This window comes from Charadrius vociferus, unplaced genomic scaffold, assembly GCF_000708025.1.
Source record: "Charadrius vociferus isolate BGI_N301 unplaced genomic scaffold, ASM70802v2 scaffold89, whole genome shotgun sequence".
Taxonomy (NCBI): domain Eukaryota; kingdom Metazoa; phylum Chordata; class Aves; order Charadriiformes; family Charadriidae; genus Charadrius; species Charadrius vociferus.
Window position 1 is genome coordinate 51079 of NW_009649844.1, and position 19147 is coordinate 70225.

At 59.5% G+C, this 19147-nt stretch overlaps 1 protein-coding gene across 1 annotated transcript; it reads right to left on the reverse strand.

Annotated features, from left to right (window-relative positions):
- Positions 1-1101: 1101 nt before the first annotated feature.
- C3 (complement component 3) lies at positions 1102-18982 on the reverse strand. The gene is made up of 39 exons (XM_009890905.1): positions 18770-18982; positions 16879-17038; positions 16509-16579; positions 16334-16428; positions 16170-16252; positions 15994-16084; positions 15482-15584; positions 15159-15279; positions 14663-14778; positions 14249-14395; positions 13220-13432; positions 12929-13123; positions 12416-12577; positions 12209-12338; positions 11909-11980; positions 11134-11334; positions 10535-10646; positions 10107-10192; positions 9621-9760; positions 9323-9535; positions 8960-9026; positions 8454-8540; positions 8159-8362; positions 7845-7920; positions 7608-7767; positions 7329-7424; positions 7026-7176; positions 6730-6893; positions 6011-6169; positions 5423-5573; positions 5241-5292; positions 4938-5025; positions 4426-4515; positions 3808-3913; positions 3419-3508; positions 3049-3135; positions 2673-2756; positions 2094-2229; positions 1102-1243 (listed from the first exon to the last, which is right to left on the reverse strand). The coding sequence occupies exons 1-39, from the start codon at positions 18980-18982 to the stop codon at positions 1102-1104; spliced, it is 4914 nt and encodes a 1637-aa protein (XP_009889207.1).
- Between the last annotated feature and the right edge of the window lie 165 nt (positions 18983-19147).

A 19147-nucleotide genomic window follows, 5' to 3' on the forward strand; every position in this document is an offset into this window, starting at 1 on the left:
CCCCATGGCACCTATGGTGTCCCCATGACCACATCATCCCCTACGAACTCTTCACCCTCTTCTTGTCCCCTACAAAATCCCCATGACAACTCTGAAGGCCTCACCACGCTGGTGTCCCCATGACCCACTGTCCTTTAGTGTCCCCCCATCGCTCCTGTCCCCTACAAAGTCCCCACGACAACTAGGAAGGCCTCACCACCCTGATGTCCCCATGACCCACTGTCCTTTAGTGTCCCCCCATCGCTCCTGTCCCCTACAAAGTCCCCACGACAACTAGGAAGGCCTCACCACCCTGATGTCCCCATGACCCACTGTCCTTTAGTGTCCCCCCATCGCTCCTGTCCCCTACAAAGTCCCCACGACAACTAGGAAGGCCTCACCACCCTGATGTCCCCATGACCCACTGTCCTTTAGTGTCCCCCCATCGCTCCTGTCCCCTACAAAGTCCCCACGACAACTAGGAAGGCCTCACCACCCTGGTGTCCCCTATGGTGTCCCTATGACCCTTTGTCCCTTAGTGTCCCCACGTCCCCTACAAAGTCCCCACGACAACTAGGAAGGCCTCACCACCCTGATGTCCCCATGACCCACTGTCCTTTAGTGTCCCCACATCACTCCTGTCCTCTACAAAATCCCCATGACAACGAGGAAGGCCTCATCACCCTGGTTGTCTTCATGACCCGTTGTCCCTTAGTGTCCCCCCATCGCTCCTGTCCCCTACAAAGTCCCTGTGACAGCTATGAAGGCCTCACCACCCTGGTGTCCCCTATGGCGTCCCTATGACCCTCTGTCCCTTAGTGTCCCCATGTCCCCTACAAAGTCCCCACGACAACTAGGAAGGCCTCACCACCCTGATGTCCCCATGACCCACTGTCCCTTAGTGTCCCCACATCACTCCTGTCCCCTACAAAATCCCCACAACAACTCTGAAGGCCTCACCACCCTGGTGTCCCCTATGGTGTCCCTATGACCCGTTGTCCCTTAGTGTCCCCACATCCCCTTGACACTGTGCAGATTCAGAGCCAGGTTGTCAGAAAGGACTTTTTTAACCCAAAAGGATGTGAGGTGGGTGGGTGGCACCCATGGGTGGGGGGTACTCGCTCAGGATGGACACCCGAACATGGTCATGGACTCGGCAAACTCAATGAAGTCCTGGCAGAGGGTTTGCAGGTCAGGCTCCTGACATGCCACCTCCGAGGGCCACGTCTCCAGCCATGTGTCCTTGCCGATGAGGTAAGAGAAGCTGGGGACAGTAAGGGACAGAGGGGACACGGGTCACAAAAGGGTGGTGTACCCCGAGACACACACACACACACACACACACAGAGGGGTGGGCAACGGGGTGCACAACCCTGTACGAGACACTGGAGAATCTCAGGACTGGGCCAGGGATGTGCCTGTGTACTTGGGGGTCGTTGTCCCTTAGTGTCCCCACATCCCCTTGACACTGTGCAGATTCAGAGCCAGGTTGTCAGAAAGGACTTTTTTAACCCAAAAAAAAACCAAAAAGAAAAAAAGGGGCGTGTGTGGGGGCAACAGGGGGGCAGCGGGATGTGGGGTGGGTGGGTGGCATCCATGGGTGGGGGGTACTCGCTCAGGATGGACACACGAACTCAATGAAGTCCTGGCAGAGGGTTTGCAGGTCAGGCTCCTGACATGCCACCTCCGAGGGCCACGTCTCCAGCCATGTGTCCTTGCCGATGAGGTAAGAGAAGCTGGGGAAAGTAAGGGACAGAGGGGACACGGGTCACAAAAGGGTGGTGTACCCCGAGACACACACACACACACACACACACAGAGGGGTGGGCAACGGGGTGCACAACCCTGTACGAGACACTGGAGAATCTCAGGACTGGGCCAGGGATGTGCCTGTGTACTTGGGGGTCAGTGTGACCGTGTCTCTGTGTCCCCATGGCCCCATGTCCACCTCCCCACGTCCCATCACCCCCTGTCCCATCACCCCACGTCCCATCTCCCCGTTCACATTCCCATGTCCTCATGTCTCCAGTGTCCCACGTCTCGTGTCCCTGTGTTCCCCTGTCCCCACAGATGTGGTCCCATTCGTGTCCCCACACGTGTTCCCATGTCCCTACCGGTTGCCGGTGACCCACAGGTCAGTGGCCAGCCCCCAGAGCAGGTAGTCCTGGCCAATCTGGAGCCTCAGAGCGTCTCGGCACTGCTGGTGGCTGACGAAGGTCCGGTTGCTTCCTGCTGGGTCCTCATCGGTGCCTGTCCCAGGAGAAGACACACAGGTGACATGTCACCTCCACCCCCAACACAATAGGGACACCCACTCTGACACGTTCCGCAATGGGGACTCTCAATCCCCAGGGATCTCACTGTTGACACCGGTGAGATGGTGACATCAGCCATGGGTGACATCAGCTCCTTCCAGCTTTCCACAGCACCCTTGGGTGCCCCACCCCACCTGGGTGACGCCAACCCTCATGGGTGTCCCCGGCACCCTTGGGTGACACCAACCCACCTGGGTGTCCCTTCCCAACAGGTGTCGCCTGCACCCTTGGGTGACACCAACCCACCTGGTGACCCCCCAACCATACTGGTGACCCCAACCCACCCGGGTGTCCCTGCCCCTGGCTGTCCCCCACCCTAGGTGACCCCCACCATGTCCCTCAGGGTGGCCTTGTCCCCCACCCTGGGGGTGCTCGTACCCATCTTGATGACGGAGAGGACGGTCATGATGTAGTTGTCGTGGGACGGCGTCTGCTCCACTGCCATCAGCTTCACCTTGTACACTGAGGAAGGCAATGTCACCGTGTCACTCCCACCCCTAGACAGCACCCCCGCTCCAGGGTGGCCCCCTCAGCACATGACCTCTGTCCCCTTCTTTCCTCCACGTGTCCCCCTCCATCCCCACCCTGTCCCTCCATGTGCCTTCGTCCCCCTCATCCTTCTATGGTCCTCCATGTCCCCATCCATGTCCTTTATGTCCCCTCGATGTGCCCAAGCTCCCCCCATGACTCCCTATCCCTCCTTATCCTTCCATGTCTCCATGTCCCCCATGTCCCCATGTCCCCCGTGTCCCACCGTAGTCAACTCCTGGCTCGCAGGCGCGCTCGATGCGTTGGTTGACGGTGATGGGGACATCCTCCTTTTGCCTCTCGAAGCAGTTTTCTGCGGGGACATGGGGACACAGCGATGACAAGGTCTATTGCGGCACCAACGCATCCTATCATGGCAGGGACATGTCCCACCACAGCCGGAACATGACTCCATCACCGTTGTGACACATCCCATCATGTCAATGACATGTCCCATCATGGCCATAACATGTCCCATTCACAGCAGTGATGTGTTCCATCACAACCATGATATGTCCCATCACGGCCATGACATGTCCCATCATGGCAGGGGTGTTGACCCAGTCTGTCCCCGTGTCCCCGCATCCCCATGTCACCTTCAGCGCAGCGGCACACGTCCCCGTAGCAGATCTTGCTCAGTTGCCCCTTGTTTTTGTCCGGATGGTAGAAACGGGTGCAGCGGTCATCTGCGGGGACATGAGGGGACATGAGATGGGGGGGGGACACAAAGGGAGAGGACCGATGGGAGACACGGGGACACAGTGGTGACATGTGGAGGGAGAGGGTCAGTGGGAATGCTGAGGGACATGGGGGGGACGTGGTGACACAGGATGAGGAGAAGGTCAGCAGGGCCGTGGTGGGACAAAGGAAGTGGGAGGGGACACAAAGGGAGGACACGGAGGGGACTTTGTGGAAGATGGGGGCAGAGAGGGGAGTGTGGGAGTGGAGGGGACCTTGAGGTGACACAAGGGGACGCGGGGCTCACCGATCTTGTAGTAGCTGTAGACGGTGACGGCCGCGGGCTGGATCAAGCCCACCCTGAATCGCTGGTGGGCCTTGAAGGAGAAACACTCCTCGGCCTTGTGCGAGATCTGGGGACAAGGACATGAGGATAGGGGTGACAGTCAGCCATACCCTGTCCCCAGCCATGTCCCTATGTTGTCCCTACCCATGACCTGGACCCATCCCCATCCCTGTCCCCACCCCAGAGCTCCTTTTCCTGTCCCCACCTCTGTCCCCATCCATGTCCCCAACTTCATTGCCACCTCTGTCCCTGTTCCAGTCTCTATCCATGTCCCCAACCCCACCTATGTCCCCGTCCCATCCCTGTCCCAGTCCTGCCCCTCCTTGTCCCCAGCTTTATCCCCATACCTGTCCCTGCCCATGTCCCCAACTCCATCCTGTACCCTTCTTTGTCCCTGTCCCCATCCCTGTCCTATCATGTTCCCATCCCTGACCCATCTTGTTCCTGTCCCCATCCCTGTCCTATCATGTTCCCATCCCTGACCCATCTTGTTCCTGTCCCCATCCCTGTCCTATCATGTCCCCATCCTGTTCCGTCATACCCCCGCCCCCATGTCCCTCACGTCCCCTGTGTCCCCACCTTGTCAAGGTAGATGACGAGGTTGCTGCGGTCCGCCAGTGCTTGGTCCATCTCGAACTTGGAGATGTACCTGTCCACCCCCTCCGTGAGCTGGTGACAGGGACACGGTGACACCGGGCATGTAGGACATGAAGGGACACGTGGGGACGTGCAACCACATCGGGACATGGGGATGTATGGGCAAGGGGGCACAACAGGGATATGGTGGTGGGAGTCACGTGGGACACACAGGGACACGTGGTGGTGGCAGGCTGCAGGGGACTTGCAGGGATGTGGGGACACAGGGGGACATGGTGACACAGTGACACCAGGGGACATGGGGACACGTGGCCGTGGAGGGAAAGGCAGGGATGCAGTGGCAGTGGCACAGGGGAACATGGGGACACATGGGGATGTGGGGACATAAGGACACGGGGGACACACAAGGGGACACGATGGCACAAAGATGCACGGTCCTGTGTCATCGTCATCCCTCTGGGTCCCCATGTGTGTCCCCATGTCCCTGCACTCACCCTCTTCAGGTCCTGGATGTCAGGTGAGAAACCCGTGAGCATGGAGACATCAAGGATGGACATGGTGGCATCCACATTGTCCAGGTACCTGTGGGGACAGGGTTGAGGCCACCCACCTGTCCCCAACTGCCCTATTGTCCCCAGTGTCCCCATCCCTCATGTCCCCACTCCCAAGGATCCCTACGGGACAAGGTGGGGCTGAGCTCTGTTTGACCCCGACGTCCCCATCCTTTCCCTGATGTCCCAGTATCCCCGTTCCCCTCCAATGTCCCTGGTGTCCCCGATGTCCCCAGCCTCTCCTACCTGGCGCAGATGGTGATCTTGACGGAGCGGATGACACCATCCTCTTCCTTGCCTATGGAGGGGGACATGGGGGCAATGAGGGGACATGGAAGGGGACACAGGGTGCCACGAAGGGACTTGGTAGAGGGGGACATAGAGGGTACACATAGAGGCCATGGGGTGGTGACATGTGGGGGGCTCACCTATCTTCACGTCCTCCACCTGCACCTGCAGGTCGAAATTGTCACACTTGTCGTCCTTCTCGGGGACCTTGGCATTGTAGACGGTCACCACTGTCATCGTCCCCTTGCCCATACCCTCAGCTTTCACCGTGAAGTCCTCGTTCAACTTGGTCTGTGGGGACAAGGGACATTGGGGAGGGATATGGACATCCCCTGGGAGGGAAATGGGGCATCCTGGGCCATGGAGGCATGTGGGGACATGGAGAGGGTGTAGAAGGGACAGGGACATCCCAGGACATGGAGGGAAGAGCAGCATTGCAAGACGCAAAGGGGACAGGGACATTGAAGGACATGGAGGCGACAAGGAAACCAGAAGACACAGAGGGACATGAAGGGGACAGGGACATTTCAGGTCACAACGAGGGAGGGGACAAGATCGGCCTGGGACATGGAGGGACATGGCAGGGACATCCGAAGCTTTGAAAGGACCCAGAGGGGACAGAAGGTGACATGGAAGGGACAGGGACATCCCCAAGGACAGCAACAATGGGGTGAGCAGAGCTCCATCCCCATGGTCCTGATGGTGACAGTGACAACGGGTGGCGGTACCTCGGCGGAGCGTGCCACCAGGGCGTTGCGGTTCTCGATGCGGTAGGTGATGGCACTGGCGCGTCGTGGCAGCAACACCGACACGTCCAGGTTGAGCTCCAGCTGCCGTGGAGTCGCCACCTGGTACTGGGCCAACGCTTGGAATACCAGGATGGTGGCCTGAAGGGACACCTGTGTCACCAGGGCTTGGGGACACCGTCTGGAGCATCCCCAAATGCCCCTGGGTGGTCCTTGAGCCCAGGGTGACCTCCAAGTCCTGAGGCCACCTGATATCACCTGGAACATACCCTTTGGGGGTCTTACGGAGCAGAGGTGTCCCCCAGGGACAGGATGTGTCCCTGAGGGTCCCCAGGGTCTGAAGGTGTCCCCAAGGACCAGGGTGTCCCCCAGGGACAGGTCTTTTGGGTTTTCCAAAGCCCTTGAGATCCCGTGGGACCAGGGGTGTTCCCCGAGGACATGCCACGTGCCTGGGGGGTCCCAAGGGCCCTGAGGTCACCCCCAAGCCCTGAGGGGTCCCCCAATGCCTTTGAGGTCCCATGGGACCAGAGGTGTCCCCCAAGAGGCATGCCATGTCCCTGGAGTCCCCAGGGCCACAAGGCGACCCCTCAACCCCCAACAAAGCCCTCAATCTCTCTCTTCCCCATCACATACCACTCCTCCCACCACGGCTGTGGGTGCCAGGGCAGCACCCATGGGTGCCAGGGGAGGTCGTAGCCCACCTGAGTGGATCCGTAGCCACCACCAAAGTAGTTCTGCTGGGCCAGCCAGCGGGCCACTGGTCCTGTCAGCTCCGGCTTCTCCATTTGCAGCAAGGCCAGCAACGCGTAGGACGTCCCCTCGATGTTGTAGGTGTGGGCGTTGCGTTCCTCCCAGCGTTTGCCCTCTGGGGTGACATCAATCCCTCAGTACCCTCTCGAGGTGATTTCTCCCCCCACCAGGTAACCCATAATTACTTCTCCCCCACCACCACACCCCCGGGTTTTGCCCCCTCCCCCACCCCCAGGAAAGACCTCACCTTTGGAAAACTTCATGAGAACTTTCTCGCTTTTGAGTTTCCCGGTCAGGGCCAAGGCGTAGGAGGACAGGGCCACCGTGTAAGGTCGGTTCAGCGATTGGTACCTCCGGGCAAGGTATTCGGCGGCTTTGGTGATGCTCCCGTCCAAGCTCTGGGCAGAAAGGACGGTACGTTTGGCTTCTCAGGTGGCTGCTATAAGGGCCGGGCGCCTCATCTTGCAACACTGTCCTTCTATGTGACAGGTGCCAGTTGTCCACCTCCCCGGGTCTCTCCCCACGTGGGGTTGAGGACTGCGCCACTCACGTTGACATGGTCCTTGCAGACTGCCCGGGCTTCCTGCAGCGCGATGAGGACGAAGGCTGTCAGTGACACCTCGGGCTCGGCACCCTCGTAGCCTCCCTGCGTGACAAAATGTGGGGGGAAAAAACCTGAGGAACGGGGTTTCCACAGCAAGTTCTGTCCACCCAACACTCCTCCCTGTCACCCGACATAGTCCTTTCCCCACAGCTCATTCCAAAAGCCCATCTTCAAGCCAACAGGGCTTTGGCCACCAGCAGGGACAGGGTTTGGGTCCCCCCGTACCACCATCTCCCTATGGATGACAGGAGCATCTTCTTGGAAAATCCCATCTGGCTTCTGCTTCTCCAGGATGAGCCATTTCACGGCACCACAAACCACCTCGGGCTCAATGTCTACCAGCTTGATGGCCATGGCAAAGACTTTGGCCACGTAGGCTGTCAACCTGGAGACAGGAGGACCTTAGTGTTGTGTCCAACCCTGCCACCCGGACCCACGTGGTGGTGGCAAGGTGATTCTCACCATGTGCTTGATGGACGGTTTTTGAAGGCGGCATAGGAGCTATCAGCTTTCCGGAACGCAAGTTGTTGGGTGTAACCTGGTGAGGAGATGGTGGTTGGCCAACACAAGGAGCACCCAGCCAAGTTGAGGTAGCTTCAGGCCACCAACCCACTCCAGAGCACGTTCCAGTACTCTACAAATCCCCAAACTGGTAGAACCCAACCCGTGTCTTCTTCAAAGGGGCAGATTTCTTCAGCACCTTGGATGATGGTGGCATTTTGCACCCCAAGAGAGGAAACCAGGGGACGCTCCCACCCTTCGGGGGATGCTCCTACCTTTTTTAATCAAGTTGATGGCCTCAGTGCGGCGGTCGACACCGAAGGTCTCCCACTGCAATGTGCTGTCCAGGTAGTGGGTGGCGATGACGGTGGGCGTCATCCCGATCATGTTCTGCTCCCCGCAGCCCGCTGGCGTCACGATGAGGTGCTTCAGCTTGTCCCCGTCGATGGCTTTCTCCACCATGATGGACACAGGGTTGCCTGGACCAGAAGAAGGGGAGACGTCAAGCCAAGGAGTGTCCCCTGCCACCTCCCAGCTCATCCCTGGGTGCGTTCCACCCCCTGCTCTCACCTTGGATGCTGACTTTGGTCTCTGACTCAGTGTTGGGGACAATGTCCGAGAGGTTGGCTGCCCTCACCTTCTCTTCCTGTACGCCATCTATGGGGCAGGGAGGCCAGGATGGAGATGGGTGGCCCCAAATCCTTCATGACCCCCACCCATCACCACCACTTGGAGGTGACCCAGCCCTGCCCCACATGCACAGCAGGATGTCCTTTGTCCCTCAAGATGTTCCAGGATGTCCCTCCTCCCTTGAGGTGGCCCAGCTCCATAGTAGGATGTCCCTTGTCACCAAGGGTGCCCCAGACCCACAGCAGGACATCCCTCATTCCCTGAGATACCCCAGCTCCATACTGGGGTGTCCTTTGTCCCCCAACATGCCCCAGTCCTACCCTTGGTGGGACAGACTTCACCCCCCAAAATGTCCCAGACCCACAGTGGGACTTCCCTGAGATGCCCCAGATCCTTCCCTCAGTGGGACATCCCCGTGGGGCGGAGACATCCCCAAGACCACTCACTGACTCCCTTCTTCTGCGGGTCCAGCTCAACTATCTTCACCGTCTTCTCCAATCTCATCCCTTCGGGCTGCAGAGGTGAGAGTCCAACGCTAAAGGCTGGGCTGGTTTTGGGTCTCCCCTTCCCAACCTCTCTGGGAAAGGTGTCCCAGTGTAAACCAGCACTCCCCAGGTCATGGGACAAACTGGGAGAGACCCAGAAGACCACACTTGAGCATCCTGGGGGGAGGATCCTTCCTCCATGAGTACCAACACCGGGATGAAAGCGGGAGACAGGGATGTCACAGGGATACCACACTGGGGACATCTTAGGGATGGAGGTGGCACCGTGTGGTGGAGACGCCATGAGCAGCAACGGTGACTCACCACAACTTTGAGCTTCTTCTTGACACCATCAGCTACGAAGCTGCCCCGGACGGCTGCCTTCACCTCGACGTCATGCAGTCCCAGATGCAAGGGCACGATGACGAATGGCACGGCCCACGATGACTGAGCTTTCAGTTTGAGGATCTGCTGGTAGCGCATCTTGGAGGTGGAGGCGCTGCACAGGGCTGGGTTGTGCATCAGCTCCACGCGCACCTATATGGCACAGAGATGTCGACCATGGGGTTCAGGTGGCTACAGACCACCCCCCAAGAAGCCCAGGTGTGGTTCCCCTGCCAACCGTGATATCGTGTGTCCAGTAGTTGTAGAGGATGGCACGGATCTCCACCTGCTCGTTCCTCACCACAGAGTAGGGCAGGCGCAGGTCGATGAAGAACTCCTTCATCACCGTGATCTCATAGGGGTCAGCCACGCATAGCCCTGTGGGGTGGCCCCCAGAGACGTGAGGTTCAGGCTCATGGGCCTGCTGGACCCCTCAAGTCCCACGGACATCCCCAAGGCTTTCAGAGATCCCTCAAGTCCCGTGGAGTCCTCCCAAGGCTTAGGAGATCCCTCAAGTCCCAAAGACCACCACCAAGCTTTGGGGGATCTCCGTGAAATCTGGGGCACCTCTCCAGTGGTATGCACCCCTCTAAGATTTTGGAGATCCCTCAAACCCCAAGGAAACCTGCCAGGCTTTAGGGGACCCTTCAAGTCCCAGGGACCACCCCCAAGGTTTGGGGCATTCCTTTGATCCCCAGGGACACCTTCCTGCTCCATTATGTACCCTTGGTTGGTGAGAGGCTGACAGCCAGGACCTCCCACGTAGTGATGGAGTCCTTCAGGTACACAGGCAGAGTCTTCGTGGAGATGCTGGAGAAGATGAAAAGGACCAAGAGGGTCATAACTGGCCGCAAGGTAGGCTGGGGAGGTGTAACCAGCCACCAAGCTGGAGTAGGGGGGGTCATAACTGGTCCCCAAGCTAGATCAGGGGACTGTAGGTGGCCCCTGAGCTGGACCAAAGTGTCACAGCTGGTCCCAAGGCAGCACCAGAGCATCAAACGTAGCCCTTGTCTGGACTTGGAGGGGATCATAGCTGGTCTCCAGACCGGGTAAGGAGGTGTCCAGGTCTGGACAGGGAGGAGGTAATGATCCCCAAGGTGGAGGATCACCCCATGGGGTGGACAGGTAGTGGGACAAGGGGATGGGGCTCACCCCAGTTGATTGGGTTCCTCCGTCAGTGGCTCCACCTGCCACAGCCAGCTCTCTGGGAAGAGGCTCCGCGAGGTGATGTCCCTGTCATCCAGGAAGTCATCGTCCTCCTCGCCTGGGGGTGGTACCATCCCTCTCGACCGTGGCCTCAGGGGCCCAGCCCCTGGGTGGAGCCAGTATGACTCCAGCACCATTTAAGCACCACCCTTGTTTTGCCCAAGCATTGTCTAGGCATCACCCAACTTTCACCCAAGCATTGCCCAAAATTCATCCACATAGTGCCCAAGGATAGCACAAGCAACACCAGAGGTTCTCCTGACCTTCGTGCAAGCATCGCCCAAGGATAGCTCAAGCAACACCTACGGTTTACCTGACCTTCACCCAAGCATCACCCAAGGATAGCTCAAGCAACACCTGACCTTCACCCAAGCATCACACAATGATAGCTCAAGCAGGACCCGAGGTTCACTTGACCTTCACCCAAGGATAGCTCAAGCAACACCTGAGGTTCACCTGACCTTCACCCAAGCTTCACTTAAACTTCACCCAAGCTTCTCCCAACCACCAGCTCCGCCATCACCCCACCATTGCCCAGCACTTGCTTCGAGCCAGCTCGAGGTGGAACTCCCGTTGCTTCTTGTCACGGATGCCCTTGATGTAGTTGCAGCAGTCAAGGAAGGCCCGGACACAGGCTTCTCCATCCTGGATGTAGTTGGTCCGATACTCGCAGCTGTGGCCCATGGGGTTTTCCTTCATGCCGTCCTCGCAACACTTGCGCAGCATCTTGTCCGTGTACTCAGCCGCTGCCAGCACCGAGGCATCCAACTGGCACCCAGTCCCAAAGCCCCTGGCCCGAGGGCCGTCAGGGACATGGGACACTCTGGTGTCCCTCAGGGACACGGGACAATGGTACTCGTTGGGATATGGGATGTTGTGGTATCACCAGGGACATGGGACACTCTGGTGTCCCTCAGGGACACGGGACAATGGTACTCGTTGGGATATGGGATGTTGTGGTATCACCAGGGACATGGGACACTCTGGTGTCCCTCAGGGACACGGGACAATGGTACTCGTTGGGATTTGGGATGCTGTGGTATCACCAGGGACATGGGACACTCTGGTGTCCCTCAGGGACACGGGACAATGGTACTCGTTGGGATTTGGGATGTTGTGGTATCACCAGGGACATGGGACACTCTGGTGTCCCTCAGGGACACGGGACACTGGTATTGATTGGGATGTGGGATGCTCTGGTGTCCCTCAGGGACCTGAGACACTTTGGCATCCTCAGGGACACGGGACAATCCAGCATCTCCAGGGACACGGGACATTCCAGTATTCCTGGGGACATGGGACACTCTTGATGCCACCTACCCTTGCTGCCTTTGTACTCGATGAGCTGCAGGGAGCGACGCTTGCGTTTCGCAGGCTGGGAACACTGGACCTCTGGGGACAGAGAGGACACAGGTCAGGACCCCACAGTGTCACGGCCCCAAACCCAGGTGTCACTTCCCCTTGACATCAGTTGTCACAGCCCAAAGCTCAGGGGACACATCCCCCATCCCTGAGGTGTCACACTCCCCCGTCCTTGAGGTGCCACATCCCCAAAGTTCCACCTACCCCATCCTCGAGGTGCCACCCCAGGTTGTCCCAAGTCCCCAGCATGTCCCTTACCTGCTCGCGGGGGCGTGGTGATCTTCACGTTGGTGACCAGGCTGAGGCCAGCATCAGCAAAGACACCCACGTTGTCCCTCCCACTGCCTGGGGTGCAGCCAATGTCACTCTTCTCCACCGTGTCCCAAACCTGCGACCAAGGTGGGACAGCCATGACAACCACTGCCGCCACCTGGGGACAGTGGGGACGGGGACCCGGCCACCCACCTTGGACTGGGTGAGCTTGTTCTTCTTGCTGAGGACGAAGACGCCTTTGTCCACTGCCACCAACCCCACGTAGGCGTTGTGGTCACCCTCGATGCGCAGCCGCATGGGTGTCCCCGGTTCGTGCACCCGGTTGTCAGCTTCTGTCGCTCCCTTCACCACCAGCTGCCAGAGACACGGCGTGGGGTGGGGGGTCATGGCCATGGGATGCCCTCAAAGAAACCTTCACCACACCCCCAGGAGCTGCCCCATGGTGGTACCCCAACCCCATAGGGTGTTGGAGTCCTCCAGGGGTAATTGATGGCTGTGTCCTCCACCGTGGACCATCTGGACCATCAATGGGCCACCCAAAGCCCCCTGTGAGATGCCCAAGCCTCCTCATGGACTAGCCAAACCACCTAAGTGACACCCAATCCCCATCACGGGCCACCTCAAGGGCCACCTAAACCAGTTCCAAGGCCCAGCCAGTAGGCCCACGAGCCCCACCGCCATCTAGGACAGTGGGGACACACTCACGGTGCCCATGCAGGTGTCCTTGACGTCAACCCAGACAGAGTCGGCGACAATCTCGCCGGGCATCACAAAGTAGTAGGCCACAATACGGAAGGAGGGGATGAGCTCGGCTGTCACTGGTAGTGACATGGTGACCAGGCTCTGACCAGCCTCGTGCCTCTGTCGCCCCACACGGATGATGCGTCCCTTGCTCATGATCTGTGGCGGGGAAGGAAAGGTAGGGTTGGTGGCCACCTGGACACCGAGGTCTCCAAGATGAGGAGCAGTTGGTTGGCAGAGGCCAAGCGTGCTCACCAGGTAGGTGAAGTACGGGACGGAGTCTCGGACGGCGTTGCTGTTGCTCTTGAGGTGGAAGTTCACGGCGAGGTTGTCACCGGGTTTCAGCTCGGTGGCTGCTATGGCCAGGTGGAGGAGGTTGCCGGAACCACTTTGGCTGCGGTAGGCTTCGGCGGTCATCTTCCGCAAGGCTTGGCGGTCAGGGGGCAGCCCCGCCTGGTCTGTCCGCACCTGTAACACAGGGGACACGGTGGCACTCGGTCAACAGGGAGAACTGGGCAGGGGTCAGCATGGAGGCCTTGGCCACCGTAGAGGTCTTGGCTGTCCTGGTGTCCCTGAACCCTGCTGCCCTGGTCCTTGGTCAATGGTGATCACCTTCTTGGTCAACTTGACCATCTCTGCTACCCTGGATGTCCTGGCCACCCTAGTCAACCACCTTCGTCCCCCTGCCATTGGCCCTCCTGGCCCTTGGCTGCCCTGAACATCATGGCCACTCCCATCCCCCTGACCTTGGCCATCCCAGTTCTTGGTTACTGGTGAACCACGCTGACCCTGGCTGCAGGCTACCATGGACAACTTGGCCATCTCCTCCAGTCTCCCTGACACTGGCCATCCTGGTCCTTGATCACCCTAGATGTCTGGGTCAACCCAATTGTGTTGGTCAACCCAGTTGCGTTGGCCACCATGGTTGCCCCAACACCAGCCAGTCCTGCTCCTTGGTCAGTGGTGACCAGTATAGCCCTGGTCCTTGCTCATTCTGGACATCTTGATCACCACAGTTATCTCAGCCATTCTGGTCCCCCTGACCTTGGCCATGTTGGTCCTTGGTCAATGGTGGCCAGGATGGTCCTATCCCTTGGCCACCACAGATGTCTACACCATCCTGGTCTCTTGATCCTGCTGGTCATGGTCCTTGGTCATCCTGGACATCTCAGCCACCTTGCTTGTCTCAGCAACCTCAAACCCCAGGTCACCTCAACCACCCCTGTCCCCAGCCACCTCAGCCACCCCAGTTTGAAGGCCACCACAGTATCCAGCCCCACTCACAGTGATGGGGACGCTGTCCTTGTTGGCCGGCATGTTAAGGACCAGCTTGGCTGTGCCATCACCCTGGGTGGAGACAACACCCTGGAAGCCATCAGCCTTGACGGTGACACGTGGAGCTGGGGACTCATCTGGGTTGGTGACGTAGACCTGGAGGGGATGTGGTGTGACGTGAGGACCTTATGTGGGGACATTGCATGAGGGACATGTCACCTAGTGCCACCCAGGTGACACAGGGACAAACCACGGTCTCCAGGCTCTCTCCAGGTGACACAGTGATATGACACGGGGACAGACCCTGGTCCCCAAGTGTCCTCCACCCACAAGTGTGCCATCCTGATGCTGGGGACCCTGGTACCATGGGGGTCCTGGGCCAATGCCACCGCTGTCCCCATCCCTGTCCCCAGATGCCATTACCGTCAGATCGAAGGGCATCCCCGGCTTGAAGTACTTGGGGGTGTGGGTGAAGTGGATGGTGTACGGGGACGTCACGATGCGGATGCCACTGCGCTGTGCCTCCACCATGTCACTGCCTGCGGTGGCCACGGGAATGGCCGTGTCACCCGGCGCCAGCACAGGACTCCCAGTCCCCCCCAAGGGACAGCCCCGTCGGACCTTGGGTGGCCCCAGATGTCCCCATCTTCGCTGTCCCCAACCCTACCTGTCCCCAACCTCATGTCTCCCCATCCTTTGCTGTCCCCAACCACACATGTCCCCAAGTGTTCCCATCCCCCTGTGGTCCCACACGTCCCCAAGTGTCCCCATCCCCCTATGGTCCCACACGTCCCCAAGTGTCCCCCCACCTACACAACTTGTTGAAGACTGTGACAGAGACATAGAACCTGTGGCGTCACATGTCCCTGTTGTCCCTCACCCCCAAGTCCCCTGTGTCCCCTGTGGTCCCCCCTCACACCTGACTCGGTGAGTACGGTGACGGAGACGTAGAGTGAATGTCCCACCAGCTCGTGGGGGTTGGCAAATCGCTCCCGTAGCGTGGCCATGGAGAGCACGGCTTCCCCGTCCCCATCGATCACCTGCGGCATGGAGTTAGTGGGACAGGGGACAGCCGCGGGGATCGGGATGGGGACAAGGATGGGAGTGGGGACAGGGGATGGAAGAGCTCAGCGTGGGACAGGGATGAGGACAAAGAGGAGGAGGAGGCTTAGCAAGGGACAGAGCTCAACAGGGGACTGGAATAGGGACGAGGGATGGGGACGGGGACAAGGACAGGGTCACCTCGACACGCCGCAGGGACTGGGGGATGCTCTTCTTCTCGTCGTCCACCATAACGCCGAAGAGGACGAAGGCTGTCCCCTGCAGGCGCTTCCCGTACAGGTACCTGTGGACGAGCCACCACCATCACCCTCGACCCCTGTCCCCGTGTCCTCATCACATCCCCATCAATGTCACCCCACATCCCCACTACTGTCACCCCACGTCCTCTTGTCATGCAACCCTGTCACCCCCTGTCCTCATCACCCTGTCCCTGTCACCCCATATGCCCATGTCCCTCTGTCATCTCACACCCTGCCACCTCCGTCACCATCACCCCGTGTCCCCCCTCACCCCCTGTCCCCATCATCCCATTTCCCCACATCCCCATCGCCCTCATCCCTGTCCCCTTGCATCCCTGCCACCCCCTCGCCCCTGGGGACTTTACACAGGAGCAGCGCAGGAATGTCACCCCACACCATCACCCACGGGGCTTCGACTCCCCAAAATGAGCAGTTTTGGGGTCTCCATCCCACCTGGCCGTGATGGACACTCGGAAATCCTCCTCCCGATCGATGTAGAGGAACTTCTCCTCCGGCTCCAGGATCACCTCAAAGCTTGGCAGCACTGTGGGGTGGACACCTAATGGACCCGGGCACCCAGGAGAGACACAAGGGACCCAGGTGTCTTGGGGACCCCCACCCCACCTTACCATACTCCTTGACTTCAAACTGGGTGCTGAAAAGCTGTTCTGGTGAGTCTTCAAATTTGGCCATTATCGTCCACGTCCCCAAGCTGGAAAAGGCAGGGCACAGGGTGAGGGCACAAGCCTGGGGTCACAGATGTCCCCGAGCCACCGTAGGAGGTGACACCCACCTGACGACCTCGGGCAGGTTGTGGTTGAGGGATAAGATGCCGGTCTTCATTGGTGAGGACACGGGCACTTGCTTGATGATCACATTGTCAGGCGTCTGAAGGGACATGGAGAGGTTGGGGGCGGTGGCATGGGTGGCTGTGTCCCCATGTCCCCATGTCCCCCGAGGGCACCCACCTTGACCTCCACGACCACTGTCTTGGGTGCTGGTTCCATGAGGTGGTTCAGAGCGAAGAGGCGGCAGAGGACTGGGAGGCGACATGGGGGACAAAGTCAGGAGCGGGGATGGTGCGGGGACATCCAGAAATGGGTGCTGGACCCCAAAATGGGCGCTGGGTCCCAGTGGAGATGCCAGGTGGATGTCCCCAAATGGGTGCTGGACCCCAGCACCCCAAGGTCACACCAGCACCCCAAGGTGCTGTGGAAGGAATCCAACACCCTAAAGAGGCCACCAAGACCCCAAGGTGCCACGGAGAGGACACAGCACCCCAAGGTGCCACCAGCACCCCAACGTGCCACAGTGAGACCCAGCACCCCAAGGACGCACCGGTGGAGCCGGGGGTGTAGATGGGTTTGTCGGTCTGCAGGAAGATGTGGCCGCTCTGGAGTGACACCAACAACACCTTCTCCAGGGTCACCTGGGCCACCCGCGCCGTCAGGGAGACAAACTGCTTCCCCACTGCCTGCGGCAGTGCCTTGGCGGACACCTGCGGTGACAGAGGACACCGGGTGGCACCTGCAGCACAGGGGCCAGCCAGGGGACACCAGATGGCACCCATGCTCAGGGAACAGGGTTGAAAATGCAAGGTGACAGTCCCCAAGGACTTCAGGGTGACCAACAACAAAGACCCAGGGGTCACCATCCTCTGATCATGGGGTGATCACCTCCAAGGACCCCGGGGTGACTGTCCCCAAAGATCCAGGGGTGACCATCCTCTGATCATGAGGTGACCATCTCCATGGACCCCGGGGTGACTGTCCCCAAAGATCCAGGGGTGACCATCCTCTGATCATGAGGTGACCATCTCCATGGACCCCGGGGTGACTGTCCCCAAAGATCCAGGGGTGACCATCCTCTGATCATGAGGTGACCATCTCCATGGACCCCGGGGTGACTGTCCCCAAAGATCCAGGGGTGACCATCCTCTGATCATGAGGTGACCATCTCCATGGACCCCGGGGTGACTGTCCCCAAAGATCCAGGGGTGACCATCCTCTGATCATGAGGTGACCATCTCCATGGACCCCGGGGTGACTGTCCCCAAAGATCCAGGGGTGACCATCCTCTGATCATGAGGTGACCATCTCCATGGACCCCGGGGTGACTGTCCCCAAAGATCCAGGGGTGACCATCCTCTGATCATGAGGTGACCATCTCCATGGACCCCGGGGTGACTGTCCCCAAAGATCCAGGGGTGACCATCCTCTGATCATGAGGTGACCATCTCCATGGACCCCGGGGTGACTGTCCCCAAAGATCCAGGGGTGACCATCCTCTGATCATGAGGTGACCATCTCCATGGACCCCGGGGTGACTGTCCCCAAAGATCCAGGGGTGACCATCCTCTGATCATGAGGTGACCATCTCCATGGACCCCGGGGTGACTGTCCCCAAAGATCCAGGGGTGACCATCCTCTGATCATGAGGTGACCATCTCCATGGACCCCGGGGTGACTGTCCCCAAAGATCCAGGGGTGACCATCCTCTGATCATGAGGTGACCATCTCCATGGACCCCGGGGTGACTGTCCCCAAAGATCCAGGGGTGACCATCCTCTGATCATGAGGTGACCATCTCCATGGACCCCGGGGTGACTGTCCCCAAAGATCCAGGGGTGACCATCCTCTGATCATGAGGTGACCATCTCCATGGACCCCGGGGTGACTGTCCCCAAAGATCCAGGGGTGACCATCCTCTGATCATGAGGTGACCATCTCCATGGACCCCGGGGTGACTGTCCCCAAAGATCCAGGGGTGACCATCCTCTGATCATGAGGTGACCATCTCCATGGACCCCGGGGTGACTGTCCCCAAAGATCCAGGGGTGACCATCCTCTGATCATGAGGTGACCATCTCCATGGACCCCGGGGTGACTGTCCCCAAAGATCCAGGGGTGACCATCCTCTGATCATGAGGTGACCATCTCCATGGACCCCGGGGTGACTGTCCCCAAAGATACAGGGGTGACCATCCCCATGAACCCAGTGGTGACCATCCTCTAATCATGGGGTCACCATCTCCAAGGCCCCCTGGGGTCACTGTCCCCAATGACCTCAGATCAGCCATCCCCATGGTGACCACATCCTCCCCCAGGTCCCACCACCCCCGTGGATCTTCTCCACCTTCTCGTATAGGCTTGACCGCCATGGGTCACCCTGCTCGGGGGCGGGAGGGGGCAGTGACAGGCGGGGAGGTGACACGGGGGTGGTGACATACTTTGACGGTGGTGCTGGCCAACATGCCCTCGTTGGGGCTCAGTTGCATACGGATCTGGTAGAGCACGTGGCGCTTGAGGGGAAAGTCCTGCACCAGGAGGGTGGCTTCGGCGGGGGCGGTCAACCCCGGTGCCTCCAGTACCACCCGCTCCTCCGTCTCCAACCGCAGCACCGCCGGTGTCACCATCGTCACCCTGGGGACACCAGCGGTCATGGTGGGGTGGGGGTGGGGAGGGCTATCACGGGGTCACCCAGAGCACCCTGGAGAACCTCACAGCACCCAGAACCCCTCCAACCAACACTCTGTCCCCACAGCACCTTGAGGACCCCCCGGCACCCCAGGGACCCCCCGATCTGCCCCATGGGCATGAAACACACC

What these genes read in the sequence shown, in the direction of transcription:
- C3 (XM_009890905.1), bottom strand. Translation starts at nt 18,982, where the DNA reads ATGACCGCTGGTGTCCCCAGGGTGACGATGGTGACACCGGCGGTGCTG. An exon ending in CAGTGGTCGTGGAGGTCAAG is followed by an intron (nt 16,429 to 16,508) that starts GTGGGTGCCCTC and finishes ATGTCCCTTCAG; the next exon opens with ACGCCTGACAATGTGATCAT. An exon ending in CACCGTACTCACCGAGTCAG is followed by an intron (nt 14,779 to 15,158) that starts GTGTGAGGGGGG and finishes TGGCCACCGCAG; the next exon opens with GCAGTGACATGGTGGAGGCA.